This window comes from Melanerpes formicivorus, unplaced genomic scaffold (assembly GCF_026170545.1).
Source record: "Melanerpes formicivorus ecotype bairdi unplaced genomic scaffold, bMelFor1.0.p_v2 SCAF_25, whole genome shotgun sequence".
Lineage (NCBI taxonomy): Eukaryota > Metazoa > Chordata > Aves > Piciformes > Picidae > Melanerpes > Melanerpes formicivorus.
In genome coordinates, this window is record NW_027142377.1 from 940,851 (window position 1) to 963,003 (window position 22,153).

General features: G+C 52.8%; 2 protein-coding genes across 5 annotated transcripts in view; one reads left to right on the forward strand and one right to left on the reverse strand.

Annotated features, from left to right (window-relative positions):
* The window catches only part of SHLD1 (shieldin complex subunit 1), a 63,937-nt gene extending 61,213 nt beyond the window's left edge, over positions 1–2,724 (reverse strand). Inside the window, exon 1 of the mRNA XM_068153020.1 lies at positions 1,739–2,724. The gene's annotated coding sequence lies outside the window, so the exon portion shown is untranslated. The remainder of the gene's footprint in view (positions 1–1,738) is intronic.
* An 859-nt stretch (positions 2,725–3,583) lies between these two features.
* The window catches only part of GPCPD1 (glycerophosphocholine phosphodiesterase 1), a 54,482-nt gene continuing 35,912 nt past the window's right edge, over positions 3,584–22,153 (forward strand). For 2 of the 4 annotated variants that reach the window (XM_068153031.1, XM_068153034.1), the window contains exons 1-4: positions 3,585–3,738; positions 15,262–15,347; positions 20,032–20,116; positions 21,343–21,427. In XM_068153031.1, coding sequence (XP_068009132.1) covers positions 15,299–15,347; positions 20,032–20,116; positions 21,343–21,427 — 219 coding nt within the window. In that variant the 5' untranslated portion in view covers positions 3,585–3,738; positions 15,262–15,298. Of the gene's footprint in view, positions 3,739–4,358; positions 4,459–15,261; positions 15,348–20,031; positions 20,117–21,342; positions 21,428–22,153 lie in introns of those variants that run through there. The other 2 variants (XM_068153035.1, XM_068153033.1) reach the window with 2 other exon arrangements.

The window sequence follows — 22,153 nt, forward strand, 5'->3', positions numbered from 1 at the left end:
CAACAGAGGACAAAGCAGTGGGCCAGGTAGTGCTGGCTAAGCACAAGTTATTCAACTCCTACAATGGAAAGGGGAAAATAGGCTTTCCAACACGTGTGCACATGGTTCAAAGAGAGTTTGGATTTGCAGATCTGAACAGAGCTTGTAGCCTTGTTTCTGGCATCTCTTTGGGGCTTTTGAAAGCTGGAACTCGATTCATGGTGAGGCAGACTCGTGTTGTGGTCTGCAGTGACAGGACAAGGGGCAATGGGCACAAACTGGAACCCATTCTTCCCTGGGAGGGTGGCAGAGCACTGGGACAGGCTGCCCAGAGAGGTTGTGGAGTCTCCATCTCTGGAGACTTTCCAAGCCCACCTGGATGTGTTCCTGTGTGATTTACTCTGGGTGATCCTGCTCTAGCAAGGGGGGGTGGACTGGATGATCTTCAGAGGTCCCTTTATGAACCCCCATCATTCTGTGAGTGTGTAACTTAGGCTCTATGATATAAACCCCCATTTCCACTGTTTTTATTTGGTTGCTATGTTAACAAGAAAAGCAGTCCACACTTCACTTGTTGGACAGCTAGAGTTCCATGAACTCATCTGTGTGCTCCCATTTCTGCAGGGTTTTATATCATCTGAAGGAGTAGCTGAGACTTGCCTGCTGCGTCATGGCAAAGCATGACCTTATCTGACCCAACCATATTGAAGCAACTCCTTAAGGAAGAAGGAGGGAAAAAAAGTGCAGTGACAAGCTGAATGTAGGCTTTTTTCCCCAGGATAAGCCAAGACATAACAACATTTCCCATCCCCCCACCCCCCCCCCTTTCCTACTTGCTGTACACTGAGCACAAGCTTAATCATCATTCTTCATTTGCTGCTTTGGTTGTATTCAGCAAGACTAAGAAGTAGTGTGGTGGAATTATCTACAGGAATAAAGGGATCCAATTTTGTATTTTAATCCCTTAAGAACAAAGGCTGAGAGAGTTGGGACTGTTTGGCCTGGAGAAAAGAAGGCTCTGGGGAGGCCTCAGAGAAGCCTTCAAGTACCTGAAAGGGGGGGGCTAGGAGAAAGCTGGGGAGGGACTTCTAACAAGGGCTTGTGGTGACAGGACAAGGGGCAATGGCTTTGAGCTGGAAGAAAGTAGATTAAGACTGAAGATTAGGAAGAAATTAATTACAGTGTGGGGGGGTGAGGCACTGGAACAGGTCGCCCAGGGAGGCTGTGGAGGTGTTCAAGACCAGGTTGGATGAGGCCTTGAGGATCATATTTAAGGTCCCTTCCAATCCAAAGCATTCTATGAACCTATGAACAAGCATTTTGCACCAGCCTTCTCTCCTGCTTACACCAGTGGGATTTCTTTTATCCTTCTGCCCTCAAAACAAACTGCTTTTGGCTACTATTGCTTTTTTTTTGTGCTTATCTCCCATTACCATTTCTTCCTGTAAGCAGGGTGCTCTGACATTGCAATACTCACACAAATTCAGCAGCACTGTGTACCTTTTGGGTGTAGAACAGGTGATATGAACATTCCTTTTCCCTGCAGCATGCAAGGCTGTCACAAATTGCTTATAACCTCGAGCAGATCCGCAGATGAAGAACAAGTGGAAAACAGCCTCCTACTTAGCTCAGGGCAGGAGGGCACAGAGCAGCAAACTTCTAATGGTGCTGACCCCCAGAACAATGCAGCAGCAGCAGCAGCTTCCCCACCTGCTGCAGCTTTTTTGTCACCAGGCACAAGTTGTATGAAGTTACTTACCAAACTATCCATGCAAGGTGATGATTAGAGTCAAAGCACTGCTGGTACGGTCACAACTCCAGAGCTCCCTCCAAAACACAGATGAAAACGTTTGTCCTTCATATGCTAATATTTTGTTGGATGAATCCCAGTGGGATATCCTTTTATTTTGTCACAAAATCAGTTCTCAGGAAGGCCACAGGGACGGCCTTTTAGCACAGCAGAACTCTCCAGGATTTTCACTTAGCCATCTCAGCTACTCTGAAAGAAATGACTATCGCTCTCAAACTTTGCCTGCAGCTTCAAAACTCCAGCATGGGCATTCCCACATCACTTTGCCTTGGTGCTGTGGATATCTTCATCAGTGAGCTGGACAAGGGGATTGAAGCATCCTCAGTCAGTGTGCAGATGGCACTGAGCTGGGAGGCAGTGTGGAGCTGCTGGAGGGCAGGAAGGCTCTGCAGAGGGACCTGCACAGCCTGCATCCATGGGCTGAGGCCAATGGGATGAGAGCCAACAAGGCCAAGGGCTGGGTCCTGCACTTGGGATACAACAGCCCCAGGAAGGCTGCAGACTTGGGGCAGAGGGGCTGGAAAGTGCCCAGCAGAGAAAGCCCTGGGGGTGTTGGTGGGCAGCTGGCTGGAGATGAGCCAGGGGGTGCCCAGGTGGGCAAGGAGGCCACCAGCAGCCTGGCCTGGATCAGCAGTGGTGTGGGCATCAGGAGCAGGGCAGGGATTATCCTCCTGCACTCAGCACTGGGGAGGCCACACCTGCAGTGCTGGGCTCAGTTCTGGGCCCTCACTGCAAGAAGGACATTGAGGGGCTGGAGAGGGTCCAGAGAAGGGCAAGGAAGCTGGGGAAGGGTCTGGAGAAGAGGGCTGGTGAGGAGCACCTGATGGAGCTGGAGTTGTTTAGTCTGGAAAAGAGGAAGCAGAGGGGAGACCTTCTTGCTGCCTACAACTCCGTGAAAGAAGGTTGGACTCAGGGGAGGGTTGGTCTTTTCCCACACAGCCCCAAACAGCTTCCCCTCACAGACCCCCGGGGCCCCGCTGCGCTAGGTCCCGCCCCTCCACCCCTGAGAGTGGGAACGCTCATTGGTCGCTCAGCGCTTCCTGCTCGCGCCTTATTGGCTGCTGTAGGAAAGGCGGGCCCGGAGCCGGGGAGGTGACGTGGGTCAGCCCCCCTAGCGGCCTGGGGCGGCTGGAACTGGTTGGCGGCCGCACCGTCCCTTACCCCTCCCTCCCTCGCACTCAGTGGTGTGGGGCAGTCCTTGGCAGCAGCCGCGTACCCCAGGGCGGGGAGCTCGGGCGGCGCTGCTGGCAGCCCCGCACAAAGGGCTAGTGATAAGTCGGGTGCAAGCGCTCGGCCAGGTCAGGTCAGTGCACACCGCCGGCCGCGGGGGTGCAGTGGGGCTGCGTGCTGTTGGCGGCAGGGACCATTGATGGGTCCTGGATATAGGTCCCAGATAAACTTGGAGCCTGAGGGATGGGGAAGGCGCTGAGGGAGCGGCGCCGCTCTTCCCCGCGGGTGCTAGGGGGCATGATGGTGCTCGGGCACTCGGGGAACTGCCGGTGCCCGGTCCTGAAGGCAAGATGAGGAGGACATAGGTCTCCGCTGCCTCCGTCAGGCGGCCGCTGAAGCCGGGTACATCCTAAGCTCCCAGCCACGGCTCCCCCCTCACACCGAGCCTGCCCTTACCACGGCCCCGCCTCGGGGCTTTCGAGGAACAGGCCTGGCCCCGTCCATCCTGCGCGCTCCCTATTGGCTGAGGCGGGCGGTGATGTATCGGCAGGGAGTGACGTGTCCCCGCCTCGCTCCGGCCGGGGGCAGCTGGAACCGGTTGGCGGCTGTGCTGCCCCCGCCCCTCCCTCCCTTCTCTCCGTCCCCTCCCCTCCCCTTCTCTCCTGCCCCGCCTCGCTTCATGCTGTCCGGCGGCCCCGGGCAGCAGCCACGGAGCCCGGCGGGTGCAGAAGGGGGCAGGAAGGCTGGACAGCCCCCGCCAAGGGCGATTGGGTAGCCAGGTCAGTCCGCGCAGGCGGTTGGCGCGGGGGTAGTTGGGGTCAGCGCGGGGTCGGCTGTCCTTCCGCCGCGGGGAGGGCGCCGCCGAAGCCGGGCCGTGCTCCTCCCGGGCTGTGGCGGCTGGGCTCGCGTCCCTGTGTTGCCGCCTGAGGACCGGGTCAGCCTTCGCCCCCGAGAGGATGCGGGGGAACGACATGCAGTCCGGGCAGCGGTCCGGCGGCCGCAGCTCTCCCGGAGGGAAGGCGGCAGGCGGGAAGAGCCTTCCCGCCGGGGCTGACAGACGAGCGCGGTGCCGGGAGGGCAGGCGGTGCCGGGAGGGCAGCCGGCGCGTCAGGCTGCCGGCAGTGCGGCGGCCGGAGCGGGGCCGTCACCCCGGTGAGCGTGGCTTGGCGGGCTGCCGGCCGGGGCCACGCCGGGGCTGTTTGTTTGCGTCCCCCGCCGAAAGCCCTCGCCCGGGGCGGTCCCGCACTGCGGCGTTATGTAAGCGGCGGGGAGGCTGGGACGGGGCGGGCCGCGCCCGGAGGCACGACACGCCGCCTTCCGACCGGCAGCCGGCCGCCGGGCTGCGTCCTGCGGGGCTTGCGGTGCGGCAGCGGCGAGAGCGCTCTGCTAAGCGCCCGGCAAGCCTGGCTGCTACTGCTTTAATTGCTTAAAGGAGGCACTGTGAGGTGAAGATTGGCCGTCAGAGTACTGTGGATGCTCATGGTAGAGTGAAATAGCTGGTAAGTGGAATAATAATTTTCCTATAAAAGAGCATTCCTCAGGGTTTTTTATATGTACTGCTATTCTAGCACCGTTTCTTGTAAAAGAAGTGTAGGTCTTAACCAGTTAGGGGAATGCTGCTTGACTCGAAGAGAAGCTCCTAGTCTAAACTGTCATGTAAGTTAACCACAGAATCCCAGCGTGGTGGGTGTTGGAAGGGACCTCTGGAGATCTTGTGGTCCCCTCTGCTAGAGCAGGTTTCCTAGAGTTGTGTCCAGGTGGGTTTTGAAAGTCTCCCTTTGAAAGGAGAAGACTGCACAGCCTCTCTGGGTATCCTGGTCCTATGCTCAGGCACCCTTAAAGCTAAAACGTTCTTCCTTACCTGCAAGTGAAACTTGGGTTCCAGTTTGTGTCCATTTCCTCTTGTTCTGTTACTGGGCACTAGCACTGAAAAGAGCCAGTCCCCATTCTCTTGACCTTCACTTCTGAGCTATTGATCAGTACTGAGAAGATCCCCTCTCAAGTCTTCTTCAGGATTAATAGCTCCAGCTCTCTCTAGATCTTCTTGTAAGAGAGGCTTAAGAAGCTTTCTCTGAAGTAAAGCAGGTTAGTCCTCAATAAAATGGATACAGGCTTTGAAAACCCTTTAAAAACAGGAAGCAGTTTGTTGTATTGAGAGCTGTAGGGAGCATGATCCTTGTCCATGTCATTCCCAGGTGAGGAATGCTAGCTGAATTCCTACCTGGTTAAAGATCTTGCCAGCTACATGTTAATAATGAACAGCACTTCAGCAAAGAGTAATCCAGCCCAGGCTGTTCTGGTTTCCTTGCAAGTGTGCCCCAGCCATTTCCTGCCTTGTTTCAAGAACTTTGTCTGCAGAACTACTGCGACAGAGCTGAGACAGAAGAGTCTGCTGCAGGATCAGGTATTTAAGAAATGCTGGAAAACAGGGAAGTTCTTCTTGGAAACAAAGCAGATGCATTCTAGGTGATCACAGTGTGTCAGATAGGGATCTTGTATTTGATTACCAGGGCTGGCTTGGCCTTGCAGAGAAGTAGTTAATGTCACACCAGCAATAGCACCTTAAAGACCCCTTTGTCTCTGTTGCTGTATCCTGCTGTGATGCTGTTTTAGAGCTAGGACTCGGACTTTGCTTCTTTCCAAACGTCAGCAGAGCCCTGCTGGTGAAATTCCTGCCTTCAGAGCAGAGCAGCATGTCCACATCTTTTATGCAAGTTTTGTTTCCTGTCCACTGTTACTACTGCAATGCAGTGCATGGGAGCTGCTGACTTTGTGGCTGTCCTTCCTCACACAGTCAAGGTGCAGGGAGTGGGAAGGAGGGGTCAGGAAGAGCCTTCTGGTTGCTTTGATGAAAGAGAAGGTGTTTGTTTCTAGAAAATCTCCCCCAGTTGTTCAGAGTGGCTGCCCTGACAAGGATAATCCTCTGACCTAAAATTCTAGAGTCCAAGTGCTGTCCACTGTGGCTACTTAATTTTGCAGATTGCATTGGGTTGGAAGGGACCCACAAAGAATCACCTTGTCCAACCCCCTTGCAGTCAGCAGGGACACCTCCCACCAGCCCAGCTTGCTCAAGGCCTCATCCAGCCTGGCCTTCAACACCTCCAGGGAGGAAGCAGCCACAGCCTCCCTGGGCAACGTGCTCCAGCATCTCCCCACCATCCCTGTCAAGAATTTCTTCCTCATCTCCAGGCTGAATCTCCCTTCTTCCAATTTAAATCCATTTCCTCTCATGCTATCACTCCCAGCCCTTGTTAAAAGTCCCTCCTCTAGCCCCTTCAAGTACTGGAAGGCAGCTCTGAGGTCTCCCTGGGGCCTTCTCTTCTCCAGGCTGACAATTAAGGGTGTATGTGAAGTAGCATGACACTATTTTTGGGCTTGAGTAGCCTAATGCTTGAGTAACTGTTTCAAAACTCTGCCTTAGCTGCCAGCAGTTCAGTGTAGTTAGGCTGAGATCCCTGCTTCGTGCAGCACAGCAGCAAATTTGACACTGGCAGTTTTCCTCTTGCTGCATGTAGTACAGCTTTCAAGCAGGTAAAACAGCTACAGAGCCTCTTCCTGCAGAGTGTGGCTGTGTTCAAGTGCAGGGGGGGTGCCGGGGGTTGTGGTGCCCTGCACTAGCTCTGCTTCTGCCAACAGGCACTCCAGCTAACAAATGGCTGGGACAGTGGTACCTTTCCCCTGCTTCAGGCTGGACATCTCCTTGGTGTTGATAGGTCTCATGAGTCTCACCATGCAGGGTGAAGAATGGTTACTTGAAATCAGATATATAAAAGCAAAAATACTGCAGCCTTCCAGTCACAGGATCACAGGCAGACAGGATGTTAGGGGTTGGAAGGGACCTCTGGAGATCTTCCAGTCCCTGCCCCCTGCCAGAGCAGGACCATGGAATCCAGCACAGGTCACACAGGAACACATCCAGACAGGGCTGGAAAGGCTCCAGAGAAGGAGACTCCACAACCTCTCTGGGCAGCCTGCTCCAGGCCTCTGGGACCCTCACAGGGAAGAAGTTCCTCCTCATGTTGAGGTGGAGCCTCCTGTGCTGCAGTTTCCATCCATTGCCCCTTGTCCTATCCCAGGGTGCAACTGAGCAGAGCCTGTCTCTGCCCCTTCCCTCTTGACTCCCAGCCCTCAGCTATTGATAGACATTGATCAGATCTCCTCTCAGCCTCCTCCTCTCCAGACTAAACAGCCCCAGGGCTCTCAGCCTCTCCTCACCAGGCAGTGCTCCAGGCCCTTCAGCAGCCTTGCAGCCCTCCCTTGGACTCTCTCCAGCAGATCCCTGTCCCTCCTGAAGTGGGGAGCCCAGAACTGGATGCAATGTTCCAGGTGAGGTCTCAGCAGGGCAGAGTAGAGGGGAGGAGAACCTCCCTGGCTCTGCTGGACACACTCCTCTGAATGCCCCCCAGGAGCCCTTTGGCCTTCTTGGCCCCCAGGGCACATTGCTGTCCCCTGCAGAACTTGCTGCCCACCAGCACTCCCAGGCCCTTCTCCCCAGGGCTGCTCCCCAGCAGATCCCCTCCCAAACTGTCCTGCTGCAGTTTATTCTTCCTCCCCAGCTGCAGGACTCTGCACTGATCCTTGTTGTGCTTCAGTAGGGTCCCCTCTGCCCAGCTTTCAGTCTGTCCAAGTCTCTTGGAAAGAATCCTATTAAGAACCAATAAAAACATATGCCTGGACCTCTGAAATCAATCCTGTGTCTGAAGAAAGGCAGGTTTGGCAAACTGTGTTTTCCCTGCACTGAGAAACCCTGGTTTGTGTGTGATCCTTAAACACAATGTTACCCAAAAGAGTTCTGGGTTGGCAGTGTTGCACCAGAGATGTCCTGTAGGAGTTCAGTTAATGTGTGGCTTTAGGATGTTTTGAGGGAAGAGGGTGAAAGAAATGTAGCACAGTATGTTGGGGTGGGAGTCGGCTGCTGTTTGGCTTTCTCGTCAGCAGGCTGTCAAGTGGTGCTGCTGAAGTCCATGCAGAAGGTCAAAGGTTCATATGATGTGGGTCACCTACTTCCTGAGAGTGTGAATGCACCTTTCAGTCACACTCCATTAGATGCATGAGTGAGGGAACAGAGGTTGCAACACTTCAGATTTTCCCCATGTGCTGGAAAAGCAGTGTTTGGGTCTGTGTTTACAATCTGGATTGATAGGATTGTTTGGGTTACAAAAGCCCTTCCAGCTCATTCAGCTCAACCAGTCCCTAACTCTGCCAAGGCTGGGGCTGAACCATGGCCCTCAGCACCACAGCTCTGCTTCTTCCAAACTCCTCCAGGGATGGGCATTCATTCAACCACCTTCCTGTGCCAGGCTTTGAGAACCCTTTCAGTCAAGAAGTTTCTTATAACCTCCAACCTAAACCTCTCCTGGGGCAACCTGAGGCCATTTCCTCTTTCCACCTGTTCCTAAGGAGAAGAGACCAAACCCCACCTGGCTCCTGCCTCCTTTTGTGGAGTTGCAGAGAGCAATGAGGTCTCCCCTGAACTTCTATTTATCCAGGATAAAGAACCCCAGCTTCCTCAGCTGCTCCTCCCCAGCCCTGTTCTCCAGACCCTCCTCCAGCTTCTTTGCCCTTCTCTGGACCCTCTCCAGCCCCTCAATGCCCTTTTTGCAGTGAGGGCCCCAAAACTGAACCCACCACTCCAGGTGTGACCTCCCTACCCTGATTTTCCACAGGGAGAATCCCTGCCCTGCTCCTGCTGTCCACACCATTGCTGATCCAGGCCAGGCTGCTGGTAGCCTCCTTGCCCACCTGGGCACCCCCTGGCTCAAAGTATTTCCTGCCTAGTTTTGAAGGCTGCCTGTCCATACAACAAAAAGAAGGTTGAAGCCCTTCAGGCTAATGTCTGCAGTAAGGGGAAAAAAAAGTGTGATCCTGCCATTCTTCAAGCCTGTCTCAAACACTGGCCTGAGAGTGTCAGAAGTCAAAGCCTTGCAAACCTCTTGGAGCTGGCATTAAGTCTCACTTGGCTTGAGGAGGAGTGTGGTGGCATCTGGCTTTGTGGCTGCTGGGAGTTTGGCCAGCTAGGCTGTTCCATCCTGGGGCTGTCCCAGATTGTTTGGTGTGTGCTTATCTGTAAAGCTAAGGGTGAGATTCAGAGCCACTGAGCAGCCAACACCTCTTAAAATACCCTAGAGCAGTAAAGCTGAAGGGTCATCAGGGGGGTCTCTTTACCACAGGACCTGTAAGCCAGAAGGTCCCAATTAACTTCAAACTTGGAGTTACTAGATCAACTCCATGTTCTGGTCTATTTTGACTAGAACCAGAAATTATCTTGGCCTTCCCCATCCCTGATGACCTTGCTACCTCTTCTTTGGAGCGAGGGAGTCTGAAATGCCTTTGCTTCCAAGTGTCTTTAGGGCTTCACAGCTCTTTACCTGCATCCTCTGGAAGTGCCACTGCAGAAGCAGCAGGGGAGGGCTGGAGTTCCCCATTAGTCAGGGAAGTGCATTAGCTCCTGTGCTCCTTCAGATACCTGTGAGGAGGAGAAAGCTGCACAAGGAAAGCTTTACAGGAAACAGGAGAGCAAGGAATACATTTGCTGTTTCTGTTTTCCCCCTTTTTGCCTGCAGTATGCTACACTTGACATCTTTGTTTTTTTCTTTTGGGTATACAGAGGCAAGACAGTGGTCTGGATGAGCAGGTAGTGAGCTGGATTGGGAACTGGTTGAAGGGAAGGAGTCAAAGAGCTGTGATCAGTGGGATGGAGTCTGGTTGGAGGCCTGTGTCTAGTGGAGTCCCTCAGGGATCAGTACTGGGATCAGAGCTGTTCAGTATAGTCATAAATGACCTGGATGAGGGTACAGAGGGCACTGCCAGCAAGTTTGCTGATGGCACCAAGCTGGGTGGAGTGGCTGACACAGCAGAAGGTTGTGCTGCTGTTCAGAGAGACCTGGGCAGGGAGAAATTTGATGATATTCAGCAAGGGCAAGTATAGAGTCTTGCACCTGAGAAGGAACAACTCCATGCACCAGGATAGGTTGGGGACTGACCTGCTGGAGAGCAGTGAAGGCAAAAGGGACCTGGGGGTCCTGGTGGATGGAAGGATGACCATGAGCCAGCAGTGTGCTCTGGTGGCCAAGAAGGCCAATGCCATTCTGGGGTGGCTTAGAAGGGCTGTGACCAGTAGGTTGAGAGAGGTTCTCATTCCCCTCTACTCTGCACTGGTGAGACTGCATCTGGAATATTGTGTCCAGTTCTGGGCCCCTCAGTTCAAGAAGGACCTCAGGGAACTGCTTGAGAGAGTCCAGTGCAGATCCCTGAGGATGATTAGGGAAATGAGGAGAGCCTGAGGGGGCTGAGGGCTCTTTAGCTTGGAGGAGACTGAGAGGTGACCTCATCAATGTTCATAAATATGTCAAGGGGGAGTGCCCAGAGGCTGGAGCCAGGCTCTGCTGGGTGTTACCCACTGACAGCACAAGGGGCAGTGGTGGAAGCTGAGGCAGAGGAAGTTTCATGTAAGTATGAGGGAATTTTTTTTCCCTGGGAGGATGACAGAGCCCTGGAACAGGGAGGGTTGTGGAGCCTCCCTCTCTGGAGGTATTCAAAACCTGCCTGGATGTGTTCCTGTGTAATCTGGTGTAGGTGATCCTGCTCTGGCAGGAGTGTTGGACTGGATAATCTATGGAGGTGCCTTCCAGCCCCTGTGATTGTGTGGAGTCTGAAATGACAAGACTCCTTGGCTCTTCTCCTGTCTAAGACCTTGAGGAGAGCTCTGCCTGTTGGCAGGGAAACCTGGGTTGCAGGTGACCCATCCTCCTAGGCTGTCGATGCTCCCCTGCTGTAGAAGCCTTGCAGGCAGCCTGTTTTAGACAGTGGGGGTGGGTGGTGGGCAGGGTTACCTGAGTCATGCTTTTGAAGGCAGGTCAGTACAGCCCCAGAATTGAGTGCTGCTGCTTTGCTGTTACCTTGGGAAGCCTCCAGAGACTGCCACAGGCAATGGCTTGCTTTGGGGAATGGAGAGGGTGGGAGAGGCTTGAACTGTGCCGTGGTGGGGGTAAGAACATGCTGCTTTTGCAACAGCAAGAACCCCTAAGTAGAGAAATGCTTTTTTTCTTGTTAACTGTTTGTTTTAGTGAAGTGCTGATACCCTTGTGTGAAAGTCTGCCAGGGTGAGCCCTCTCTTTCCCACGAAGAGGTGACAGAGATCCAAGTGTTTGCTTGTTTTTAGTTGCTGGCCTGGAAGAGGGAGTGGGCTGTGGGATGAAGGGCAGTTGTTTGCAGCACAGGCAAACATTTGGGTGCACATAGTTGCAGCAGACCCTCTTGAACCCAAAGGGTTTGTAAAAATGCTTGCTGCAAGAGGACTCAGAATCATAGAATGGTCTGGGTTGGAAGGGACCTCCAAAGGACACCCAGTCCAATCCCCTCTGCAGTCATCAGGGACATCCTCCGCTAGATCAGGTTGCCCAGAGCTCTGGCCAGCCTCATCCCTCTCCAGGGATGAGGCCTCAACAACCTCCCTGGGCAACATGTTGCAGTGTTCCAGCAGCCTCACAGTAAAGAAACTGTTCCTCTCATCCAATCTAAATCTGCTCTGCTCTCATTTCAAACCATTGCCTCTGGTCCTGTCCCTGCAGGCCTTTGGGAACAGTCCCTCTGCAGCCTTCTTGTAGTCTCCTTCAGGTACTGGCAGGCTGCTCTAAGGTCCCCCTGGAGCCTTCTCATCTCCAGGCTGAACACCCCCAGCTCCCTCAGCCTGTCCTTGGAGCAGAGGTGCTCCAATCCCCTGACCATTTTCATGGCCTGCTCTGGACCTGTTCCATCAGGTCCATGTCCTTCCTGTGTTGAGGGCTCCAGACCTGGACAGAGTACTCCAGGGGAGGTCTCTGCAGAGCAGAGGGGCAGGTTCCCCTCTCTTCATCTGCTGGCCACACTGCTTTGGATGGAGCTTGGGGTGTGATTTGCCTTCTGGGCTGTGAGTGCCCACTCTCAGTGAACTTGTAGGTCAAAAATCTGCTGGGCTGACTTTAAGGTTCATGTTTAATGTAACAGTTGTTAACTTGTTTTGGCTCTCCTGAGCAGGCAGTTTTGACCCCTCTGAGCTGAGGACTCTTGATGTTGTCCCTACCAGCCCAGCTTTACAGGGCTGAGGAGCAGAAAAGAGTTTGGTGTTCTCTGCCAGCTTCTTTTGGTGAGGCAGTGCTGGACATCTGAAGGAGGAACATGGGGTTTAAAGGATCACCTGACACCTGCCTGGTCAGATGATTTGACTGCTGAGGATTTCCTGGCATTTCCCTCCAGGAATTAAATCACTCCTCCTTCTGGGGAACCACCAGGAACTAGGCAGCTAAGGGTAACCCTTTCCCTCCCCCACCTCAAGCCAAGCATTTTTGGATGGTGTTGGAAGTACAGAATGTTTTCTGAGTGCATGGTAGCACGCAGCATAAGCTTGATCCACTAATGAAAAGCAGATCTATTTGTAGCTTGCTGTGTGTTTACTTGGAGTGCTTTGCTGCAGTAGTTAGGTAATGGTTGGGCTCTCTGGTCTTAAAGGTCTTTCCCAGCTGAAGTCACTCTGTGATTGTGTGAGAAGATGAAGGGGCCTTTGGGCCCCTCTGCTAAGTGCTGTAGCTGTAGCTCTGCTTGCTGGGGAAAAAGCATGCCTAGGTGTCCAGATGGAGAGCAGTGACAGGTGGTGTCCTTCAGGAGTCTGTACTGGGACCTGTGCTGTTTAGTGTTTATATCAATGACAGACAAGTGAGATCGACTGCACCAGCAGCAGTGTGCAGATGGCACCAAGCTGAGTGGTGCTGTCCATACACCAGAGGGACAGGAGGGCATCCAGAGGGTCCTGGGTAGGCTGGAGAGGTGGTGCCCAGGGCAACCTCATGAGCTTCAACAAGAGCAAGGGCAGGGTCCTGCACCTGGGCTGGATCAATCCTCACTGTCAGTCCAGGCTGGAGGAGGAGGGGATAGAAAGCATCCCTGGGGAAAAGGACTTGGGGGTGCTGGTGGGGGAGAAGCTGGACAGGAGCAGTGTGAGCCTGCAGCACAGAAGGCAAATCCTGGGCTGTATCCAAAGCAGCACTGCCAACAGAGCCAGAGAGCTGATTTTGACACTTTGCCTTGGTGAGACCTCACCTGGAGTACTGTGTGCAGCTCTGGAGTCCTCAGTGTAGGAAAGACATGGATCTGATGGAGAGGGGCTAGAGGAAGGGCATGAAAATGATCAGAAGGTTGGAGCAGCTCTGCTATGAGAACAGGTTGAGAGAGCTGGGGGTGTTCAGCCTGGAGAAGAGAAGGCTCCAAGGGGACCTTAAAGCGGCCTGCCAGTACCTGAAGGGGTACAAGAGGGCTGCAGAGGGACTGTTCCCAAAGACCTGCAGGGACAGGATGACAGGAAATGGTTTGGAATGAGAGCAGAGCAGACTGAGATTGGATGTGAGGAACCAGGAGGCTGCTGGAACGCTGCCACAGGTTGCCCAGGGAGGTGGTTGAGGCCTCATCCCTGGAGATACTCAAGGTGAGGCTGGAGAGGGCTCTGGGCAACCTGATCTAGTGGAGGATGTCCCTGCTGGGTGCAGAGGGGGTTGGATGGACTTTGGAGGTCCCTTCTGGCCCAGAGCATTCTGTGATTCTCCTGAGACACCTCTCTTGGGCAGCCCTGAGCAGGTAGTCAGGATAAAAAAATGCCTTTTGAGCAGAAGGTTGACAACTTACCAAGATCTCCTTATAAGTAGCTGCTGTTCTATAATAAAAAGCTTGTTAGATGGCTTAGAGAAAAGCCTGCAGGTAGTACACAGAATTGTCTCAAAGCTGGCTAAAAGCTTTGTAGATTTCAGAGGATTTCAGATTTTCATCTAGGCACAGATGGACAGCTCTTTAATTTGGGGTAGGACAGGCTGGTTTTTGGCAAGGCTAACTTTGGAGCTGTGTTGCTTTGGAAATGGCTGTTTGTTATAGATTCATGGAATGGCTTGGGTTGGAAGGGACCTTAAAGATCACCTAGTTCTAACCCCCTGGGTAGGGACACCTCCCACTAGACCACCTTGCTCAAGGTGGGGCAAAAACCTGTTGTTGCTTTGGGAAGCAGTTGAGGCTTCAGCTGTCTCTCCCCTGCTTTGCAGCCTTTGGAAGAGCATTTTTGCCTGCTTCATCTCCTGTTTGGCTCCTCTGCCATTACAGTGAAAGGGTGTCAAAGCTGGGACAGTGTGGTGAACACAGCCAGAGCCTTGAACTATTCAGCATCAGCAAAACCTCCAGGCAGGAGGCTTCCACCACCTCCCTGGGCAACCTGTGCCAGTCTCTCACCACCCTCATGGGCAAGAACTTCTTCCTGACATCCAATCTGAATCTCCCCACTTCTACTTTTGCTCCATTCCCCCCAGTCCTGTCCCTCCCTGACACCCTCCAAAGTCCCTCCCCAGCTTTCTTGGAGCCCCCTTCAGATCCTGCAAGGCCACCAGAAGGTCTCCTGGGAGCCTTCTCCTCTCCAGACTGAACAACCCCAACTCTCAGTCTGTCTCCAGAGCAGAGCAGCTCCAGGCCTCTGCTCACCCTCGTGGCCCTTCTCTGGACCCCTTCCAGCACCTCCAGATCCTTCCTGGAAGAGAGGCTCCAGAGCTGGACACAGAGCTCCAGGTGGGGTCTCAGCAGAGTGGAGCAGAGGGGGAGAATCCCCTCCCTGGCCCTGCTGGCCACACTTCTCTTGCTGCAGCCCAGGCTCTGCTTGGCTCTCTGGGCTGCAAGTGCTCCCTGCTGGCTCCTCTTCAGCTTCTCATCCCCTGGCACCCCCAAGGCCTTTTCTCAAGCCAGTCCCTGCCCTGCCTATATCAGTGCTTGAGACTGGCCTGACCCAGTCCAAGGTGATGATCTGGAGAGCTGCCATCTCTCATGGGTTCTTCCCTGTTCCTTCAAGGTGGTAGTGCTTGGCTATGAGACCTTTCCTGTGTTTTGAAGGGGAAGCTGTAGAACAGCACAGCAAGACAGAAATTGGTGCTTATCACAGGTCATAGAATCTTAAGTGTCTTATAATTTCCAGGGGGCCTCTTTGGGAGCAAAATTAGCCAGAACCAGGGGTTTTGGGGGGAAAAATATCAAATGATGAATGCTGCATGATACCAATACTTGCATAATGGATTTGATTTAGGAGCCTTTGTCTTGTGCCTGTGGTGGCACAGCAGTGTCTCCTGCAACTGGGGCTGCTGCTGGGTTTAAACAATTTCCTGTTCCTCCTGCTTGCTCCTCACAGCGATGCCAGTAGTGACTTGCTTCCCTGCCCCTGGGATTTGTTTCCTCCTGCAGCAACAGGTGCAGTCTCTTCTTCCTGAAATGGAATCTCATTTTTTTTTCCTTCTCCCCCACTACAGGAGAGTGCAGATACCCTAAGACAACAGCTCTGCAAGCATGACCTCTTCTCAAGTCACTTTTGAAGTGAGAGGACCGTCCGTGCCAGGTACCCAAATCCCATTTTCTTTTGAATGGTTTAACTGAAGAGCACTGCATGGGAGGGTGTTGAAAGGCTTGGCTGGTCTGATTGCCTCAGAGGCAGGAGGAAGCATGCTGGTTTAAACAGCAGGAGAAGTTCTTGTGAAGTCCATGAGTTGAGAAGTTCCACAGAGGCCTTCAAAAATGAGATTTGGCAGTTCTGCCTTTTCCTTCAAACAGCAGTTTCACAGCATGCTAGAGATTTGGGTGCTCCCTGAAGTGGTTGTGCTTGCTTTAAAAGCCTTGCTCCTGTCTTCTGTGAGTATTACAGGATGTCAGGGGTTGGAAGGGACCCAAAGAGATCATCCAGTCCAACCCCCCTGCCAGAGCAGGACCCAGCAGAAGGAAGAGTGTCACTGATGACTGGCTGTGACTCCTTTGGGTCTTCTTCAGGGGACAGCCTCATACCAAGAGACCTCTGGGTGGCCAAAGATTAGCAATAATGTAATACAAACAAACAAAAACCAGCCCAACAACCAAAACCAGAGCTCCTGGCTTCCAAGTGTACACAGAAATTCTGCTCCAACAGAGCTGTGGAGAGAATGCAACATCAGGGAGGCTTTGGCAAGCTTTGAGGCTGGGTAGAAGGCCAGGAGTAGCATCCTCTCTGCTGTAGCTGAAGGAACTTTGCCAGTAGTAGCAGCAGATTCCTTGCCAAGGGGAGGTGGAGAAACTGAAGACCCCTGAGCTTGCAGTGCAAACCCAAGCCAAGTCTAGAAGCACCTTTGAAGAGGCAGATCCAGTTTGTCATCATGGCACTTGTGCCTTTCCTGGGGTAATTAAAGCAGCATTTTACAAGTCTTGTTTCAAGCCTGCCTTATCCTCATGGGGGTGATTTAGGGTGACCCTGCTTCATGTGCCAGTGTGCCTTGCTGAGTGATGAATACTTACTGAGTGCCCCCAGAGCATGACAGAATCACAGAATGGTGGGGGTGAAAGGGACCTCTGCAGGTCACCCAGGCCAGCTCCTCTGCTGACTCACGCAGGAGCACATCCAGGTGGGTTTGGAAGGCCTCCAGAGGTGGAAACTCCACAGTCTCTCTGGGCAGCCTGCTCCAGGGCTCTGCCACCCTCGAAGCAGAGAAGGTTTTTTTTCCTTACAGTTAAGCAAAACCTGCTGTGTTCCAGTTTGTGCCCAGTGCCCCTTGTGCTATCACTGGGCTGCACTGTGAAGAGCCCAGCCCCATCCTCTTGACCTCCCCCCTTTAGATAGGCAACAGTTTGTTAAAGAAAGGTCAGAACCCTCTTCTGATAGCTAGCTGCTACTGAGAGGAGCAATCACTGAGATGGCTCTTCAGAGCCTGGCCAGCATGTACACTTAAGATATACTGCATGCTGGCATTTTGAAGAGAGATTCAAATAATCCAGCCTTCTCTTGCATACCTCCAGTCACAAAGTCCAATTGTGTGATACTCAGGTGGTTTTCCCTCTCTCCCTCCCCTGCCAACCCAAGCAGGGGTTTCAGTACAGAGGGGCAAAAGGTGCAGCACCTGACCTAGGCAACTGTGTGCAGTGAATTGCACTCCCCCAGCTGGTTGTGGTCTGCATGGGGCTGCTTGCAGTGAGCAGCCAGAGAGCCTGGCTCCTTAATTGGAGTTGGAACAGAAGATTTGACCAGAAAAAGGATAGCAGTTCCAGAGGGTCTGTACAATTCTTTCTGTGAGGTGCTTTTAGGAGCAAATCATCCCCAGGTGATTCCTGGCTTGGGTAGATTTGTTCTGTTTGCAGCTCCTGGGGCTGCAGGGGTTTCAGAGATAATCCTGGTGGCATCTCCTTGTGGATTTCTCTTCATAACTGGGGAACATGGACAGAATTTTAGAGGTCTGAGGACTTCCTCATGACTGTCCCTTAAGGCTTTGAAGTGATATTTGGCTTAGACAAAGATAGTTTCTCTGTTGTATATAGTTTGCTTAGCAACAGACACAGAGATGACGTGCCGAGGGTTTAGCCCCAGTTGGACTTGGTGTTCTTAAAGGTCATTTCCAGCTGAAATGATTCTGTGTGACTTTCAGCAGTTTGATCCTTGGGAAATGGCAGGTGTGGGCTTGAATTCTGTTTTTCCCAGGCTCTGCTGTCCCTTCTGCTTTAAGCCAGCTCCAGACAGGGCTGTTGGTGTCCTCTCCTCCCGTGCTTTAGCAGGAATGCAGGGATAAAAAGCAGTCCCTGTGGGTCCAGCAGGATTGGTGCTGCATTCCCAGTCTGAGGATAGGAAGTCACCATCACACAAACTCCTATCTTGCTTTTGATTGTTGCTTTTTGTCTACCAGTCTGACCCCTGGTGTCTCCTGTTGATGAGGTGTGAAGGATAGTCCAGGATGCCTTCTCCCCTTTTCCTTAACTACTCCCCCAACCCTAATTATGGGGCTAATTTGACTTTAGATTAGCCCCCTAATGTCTTCTTTGGTTGCAGAGTGACTTTGAAATTTTACATGTAAGCATTTCATAGAATTGTGGAATCAAAGAATTGTCTCAGCTGAAGAACACCTTTCAGATCCTCCTGCCCAACCAGTCTCTAACTCTGCCAAGGCTGGGGCTCAGCCATGGCCCTCAGCACCACAGCTCTGCCTCTTTGAAACACCTCTAGGGATGGGCATTCAACCACCTCCCTGGGCAGCCTCTGCCAGGCTTTGAGAGCCCTTTCAGGCAAGAAGTTTTCTTCTAATAACCAACCTGAACCTTTCTGGGGCACTTTGAGGCCATTTTTTCTCCTCCTGTCACTTGTTGCATGTGAGAAGAGTCCAACCTCCTCTCAGGGAGCTGTAGAGAGCAAGGAGGTCTCCCCTCAGCCTCCTCTTCTCCACACTAAACACCCCCAGCTCCCTCAACTGCTCCTCCCCAGCCCTCTTCTCCAGACCCTTCCCCAGCTTCCTTGCCTTTCTCTGGACCCTCTCTAGCCCCTCAATGTCCTTTTTGCAGTGAGGGCCCAGCACTGCAGCCAGCACTGCAGGTGTGGCCTCCCCAGTGCTGAGTGCAGGAGGACAATCCCTGCCCTGCTCCTGCTGCCCACACCACTGCTGATCCAGGCCAGGCTGCTGGTGGCCTCCTTGGCCCCCTGGGCACCCCCTGGCCCATCTTCAGCTGGCTGTCAGTCATGGTGATTAGATTTTCTTTTAGAACTGCTCAACACCTCTGGGATTTCTTAGGTTAGAAGTTTAAGGAGGTGGTACCTGTCTGGACTTCAGAAGTTCACATTTTCTTCTGCATCAGATTTTTGTTTCCTTGTGTCTAAAAATGCTGCTGGAACCCTGTGACAGCAAACCAGAAATTTTTCCTGGTTTCAGAGGAGCATTATTTAGTGCTGTCAGTCTGTGTGGACAGTTATTGGGAAAAAATACAGAATATAGGCCCAAAATGGCTCTTTTTCTGCCCCTGGACTCTGCTCTGCTCAGACTGTGCCCTTAATATGCCACAGGTCTGAACTGCCCCTCAGTGGCACTCGTGGGCTTGTGAGGCTTGTTTGGAGGAGGAGGAGGGAGCTGAGCAGCTTGAGTGCTGCTGTGTGGTGCATAATCTGCTGCTGTTTAGGATGAAAACATCCCCCCAGGGGCACAAAAAGCACTTCCCTTCAAGCCTGAAGGGGTTGCTGTGATGTCAGGTTAAGCCCAGGCACAAATCCAGGCTGGGTGCAGAGGGGGTTGAGAGCAGCCCTGAAAGAGACCTGGGGGTGCTGGGTGCTGAGCAGCTCCCCAGGAGCCAGCAGTGCCCTCCTGCAGCCCAGCAGGCAGCTGTGTGCTGGGCTGCAGCCAGAGGAGTGTGGGCAGCAGGGCAAGAGAGGGGATTCTGCCCCTGGACTCTGCTCTGCTCAGACCTCACCTCCAATCCTGCCTCCAGTTCTGGTGTCCCCAGCAGAAGGACACAGAGCTGCTGGAGTGAGGCCAGAGGAGGCCACAGAGATGATCCAAGGGCTGGAGCAGCTCTGCTGTGAGCACAGGCTGAGGGAGCTGGGGGTGTTCAGCCTGGAGAGGAGAAGGCTCCAGGGGCACCTCAGAGCTGCCTTGCAATAGCTGAAGGGATCCTGCAGGAAGGCTGCAGAGGGACTTTTGCTGAGGGTGTCTGGAGACAGGCCAAGGGGGAATGGTTTGAAGCTGAGGCAGAGCAGGGTCAGACTGGAGCTGAGGGAGAAGTTCTTCAGCATGCAGGTGGTGAGACTCTGACACAGGTTGCCCAAGGAGGCTGTGGCTGCCTCCTTCCTGGAGGTGTTGAAGGCCAGGCTGGATGAGGCCTTGAGCAGCCTGGGCTGGTTGAGAGGTGTCCCTGCCCATGGCAGGGGCTTGGGGCAGATGAGCTCTGAGGTCCCTTCCAACCTGAGCCATTCTGTAAATAAACGTTTTGCAGTGAAAATTTGCCTCCTGCATTTCCAAGGATTTTGGAAGAGCATTGCTGCAGGAGAGTTTGGAAGCCAGCTCTGAAGGGCTGGGGTTGGTAGTGTTCCCTCTCTCAGTGAGAGCCACATGATGTTGAAGAACACACTTGTGTTCCCCCCCGCCCCAGAACCCAGAACTGTTTTCTGAGCTGGGTGAAGGGAGGTTAGCTCGGTGCTTCTGGTGTATCTATTTAAAGTATATACTTAGTAATTCCCTATGGTTTTGTGTACTGATGATTTTGTTGTTTGGTTGGGTCTTTTCCCCTCTTTCTGTTGGGGGTTTTCTTAGGGGAGGTCTTTGCCATCTGTGGGAGCTGCAGCGTTTTGGGCAACTGGAGTCCGCAGGCTGCCGTCGTCCTCCAGACCGACGATCGGTGAGTTGGGAGTTGGGGGCTTAGTTTGTGCCCTGGGAAGTGCCTGAAGTTCTGGAATCAACAGATTTAGTCAGGCTTGGAATTGGTAGGCTCCCCAGCTGCTGATACTGTTAGTAAAAGCCTCCAGTTTTTGTTGTGTTTCATAGAGCCACAGACGGCACTGGATTAGGAGGGAGCCTCCAAGGGCATTTTGTGCAACCCCCTGCACTCAGCAGGGACACCTCCAGCTAGAGCAGGCTGCACAGGGACACAGCCAGGCTCAGCTTCAATGGCTCCAGGCATGGGGCCTCAAGCCCAGCCCTGGGCAGCCTGGGCCAGTGTCTCACCACTCTCCTTGGGCACAACTTCCTCCTGAGAGCCAACCTCAAGCTGCCCTGCTCCACTTTCAAACCATTGTCCCTCATCCTCTCCCCACAGCCCCTTCTGAACAGTCCCTCCCCAGCCTTCCTGTAGCTCCCCATTTCTCCTCATCCTGTCACTCCAGGCCCTTGAATGTGTTGCCCTTGCATGGTTTGAATGCTTAGGAATGCCTGTAAGACAATGTTTGAGTGTGCTTTACAGATGAGGCTTCTCCCCGTGCAGCTGCTGTGTTTCAATAGTTTCTTTGTAGACCTTTTGAAGAAGAAACTGCTATGCATAATTCTCAGTCCTGTTCAGCAAGTTACAGGAGGTTTTTATAGGTTTTGTTCCCTTTTTAACCTTGAGGAGTTGTTATAAAGAGATGGGGAGAAGACTGAGAGTTGGGTTAATACTCTGGAGTGGTTTGTGTCTATAGAAGCATGAGAGCACATGAAGAGAGTTTAAATGCAGCAGGGGAATTGTTTCCTTCACGTGGTGCTCTGCCTGTCACTGTTGATATGATGCAGGAGAGCAGGGCTCACAGGATGCATTTAGAATTCTGTCAGGGACTTGCTGGGTGATCTTGGCTGAACCCTGGAGTTCTTGCATCATGTTTTCCCCAGCTGTTAAATAAAGATGAGAGTTCTTGCTACAGCAGAGCACTTCAGACCTGGAGATTAGAAAGCAGCGTTTCAGCTCTGAGTGGTTCTTGTGCTTTGTGCCTCTTAAGTTACCGTGTGAAAAAACCTCCCTTGGAGCAGCAGACTAAAGGCTTTGCTTGAGAATATCACTTGGGACTGAGGCATGGCTGAGGTGACTGCCTGGCTGTGTTTTGAAACTGTTTGCTTTTGTGTTTTGCTTTGTTTTTTTTCCCCCCTCCTCCTCAGGCAACTATGGAAAACTACAGTGGAGCTTCCCAGAGGAGTTCCTGTTTGCTATCGCTATTTTAAAGGATACTTCCTAGAACCTAAGGTATGTATGGCATGTTCTTTATAGCATCTAGTTTGAATTGGCTCCTCCTCAGTCCAAAAATTGCCCTTCTTGGAAGTGGGGGTTGAAAAAAAAACCCCAATCAACAAACTGTTGGAGTTAAACTGTTAGTTGTTTGAGAAACAAATCTTCACTTGCAAGGTATGAAACGCTGCAACGCTTCCAGAGAGCCAAGCAGTTCACCTGGGGACATGCATGACCATCTGCTGTTACCTTCATCATGGTTCAGTTGTCTCCTCTCTTTCATGGCAGTTAGGGCTTGGAGATCCCCAGTGCTAGGGAAGTGCCTGGCGCTGTTAGAAAGCTTAAACAGTGTGGTGAAGTTCTCCTCGGTGCTGGCGGAGTCATGACGACTTCCACCCTAAGAATTGAACCTGGACTTCAGCAGGGCAAGAATCCCAAGCCTGTAAGCAGGTGCTGGCAGGAGAAAAGGTGCTCAGTGTGAGCATGGGGATGGAAATCCACCTGGTCCAGCCACAGGCCTTAAAAGGAGTGCAGATTGTTCTTGGTGAAGCATGAGGAATACCAACTCGCTTTCGTGCTGCATCATTAACAGGTGTTAGTCTCAAAGGTAAAACGAGGAATGGGCTGGCTCAGGCTTTTCTCTAGGTATGTATCCAGGTGTTTGCATGACCTGGGAGGAGAGGGGGGGAAGCCCAAGGCAGGCACAGATGTGTTCTTGATGTCAGAGGTGCATGTGAGTTGAGC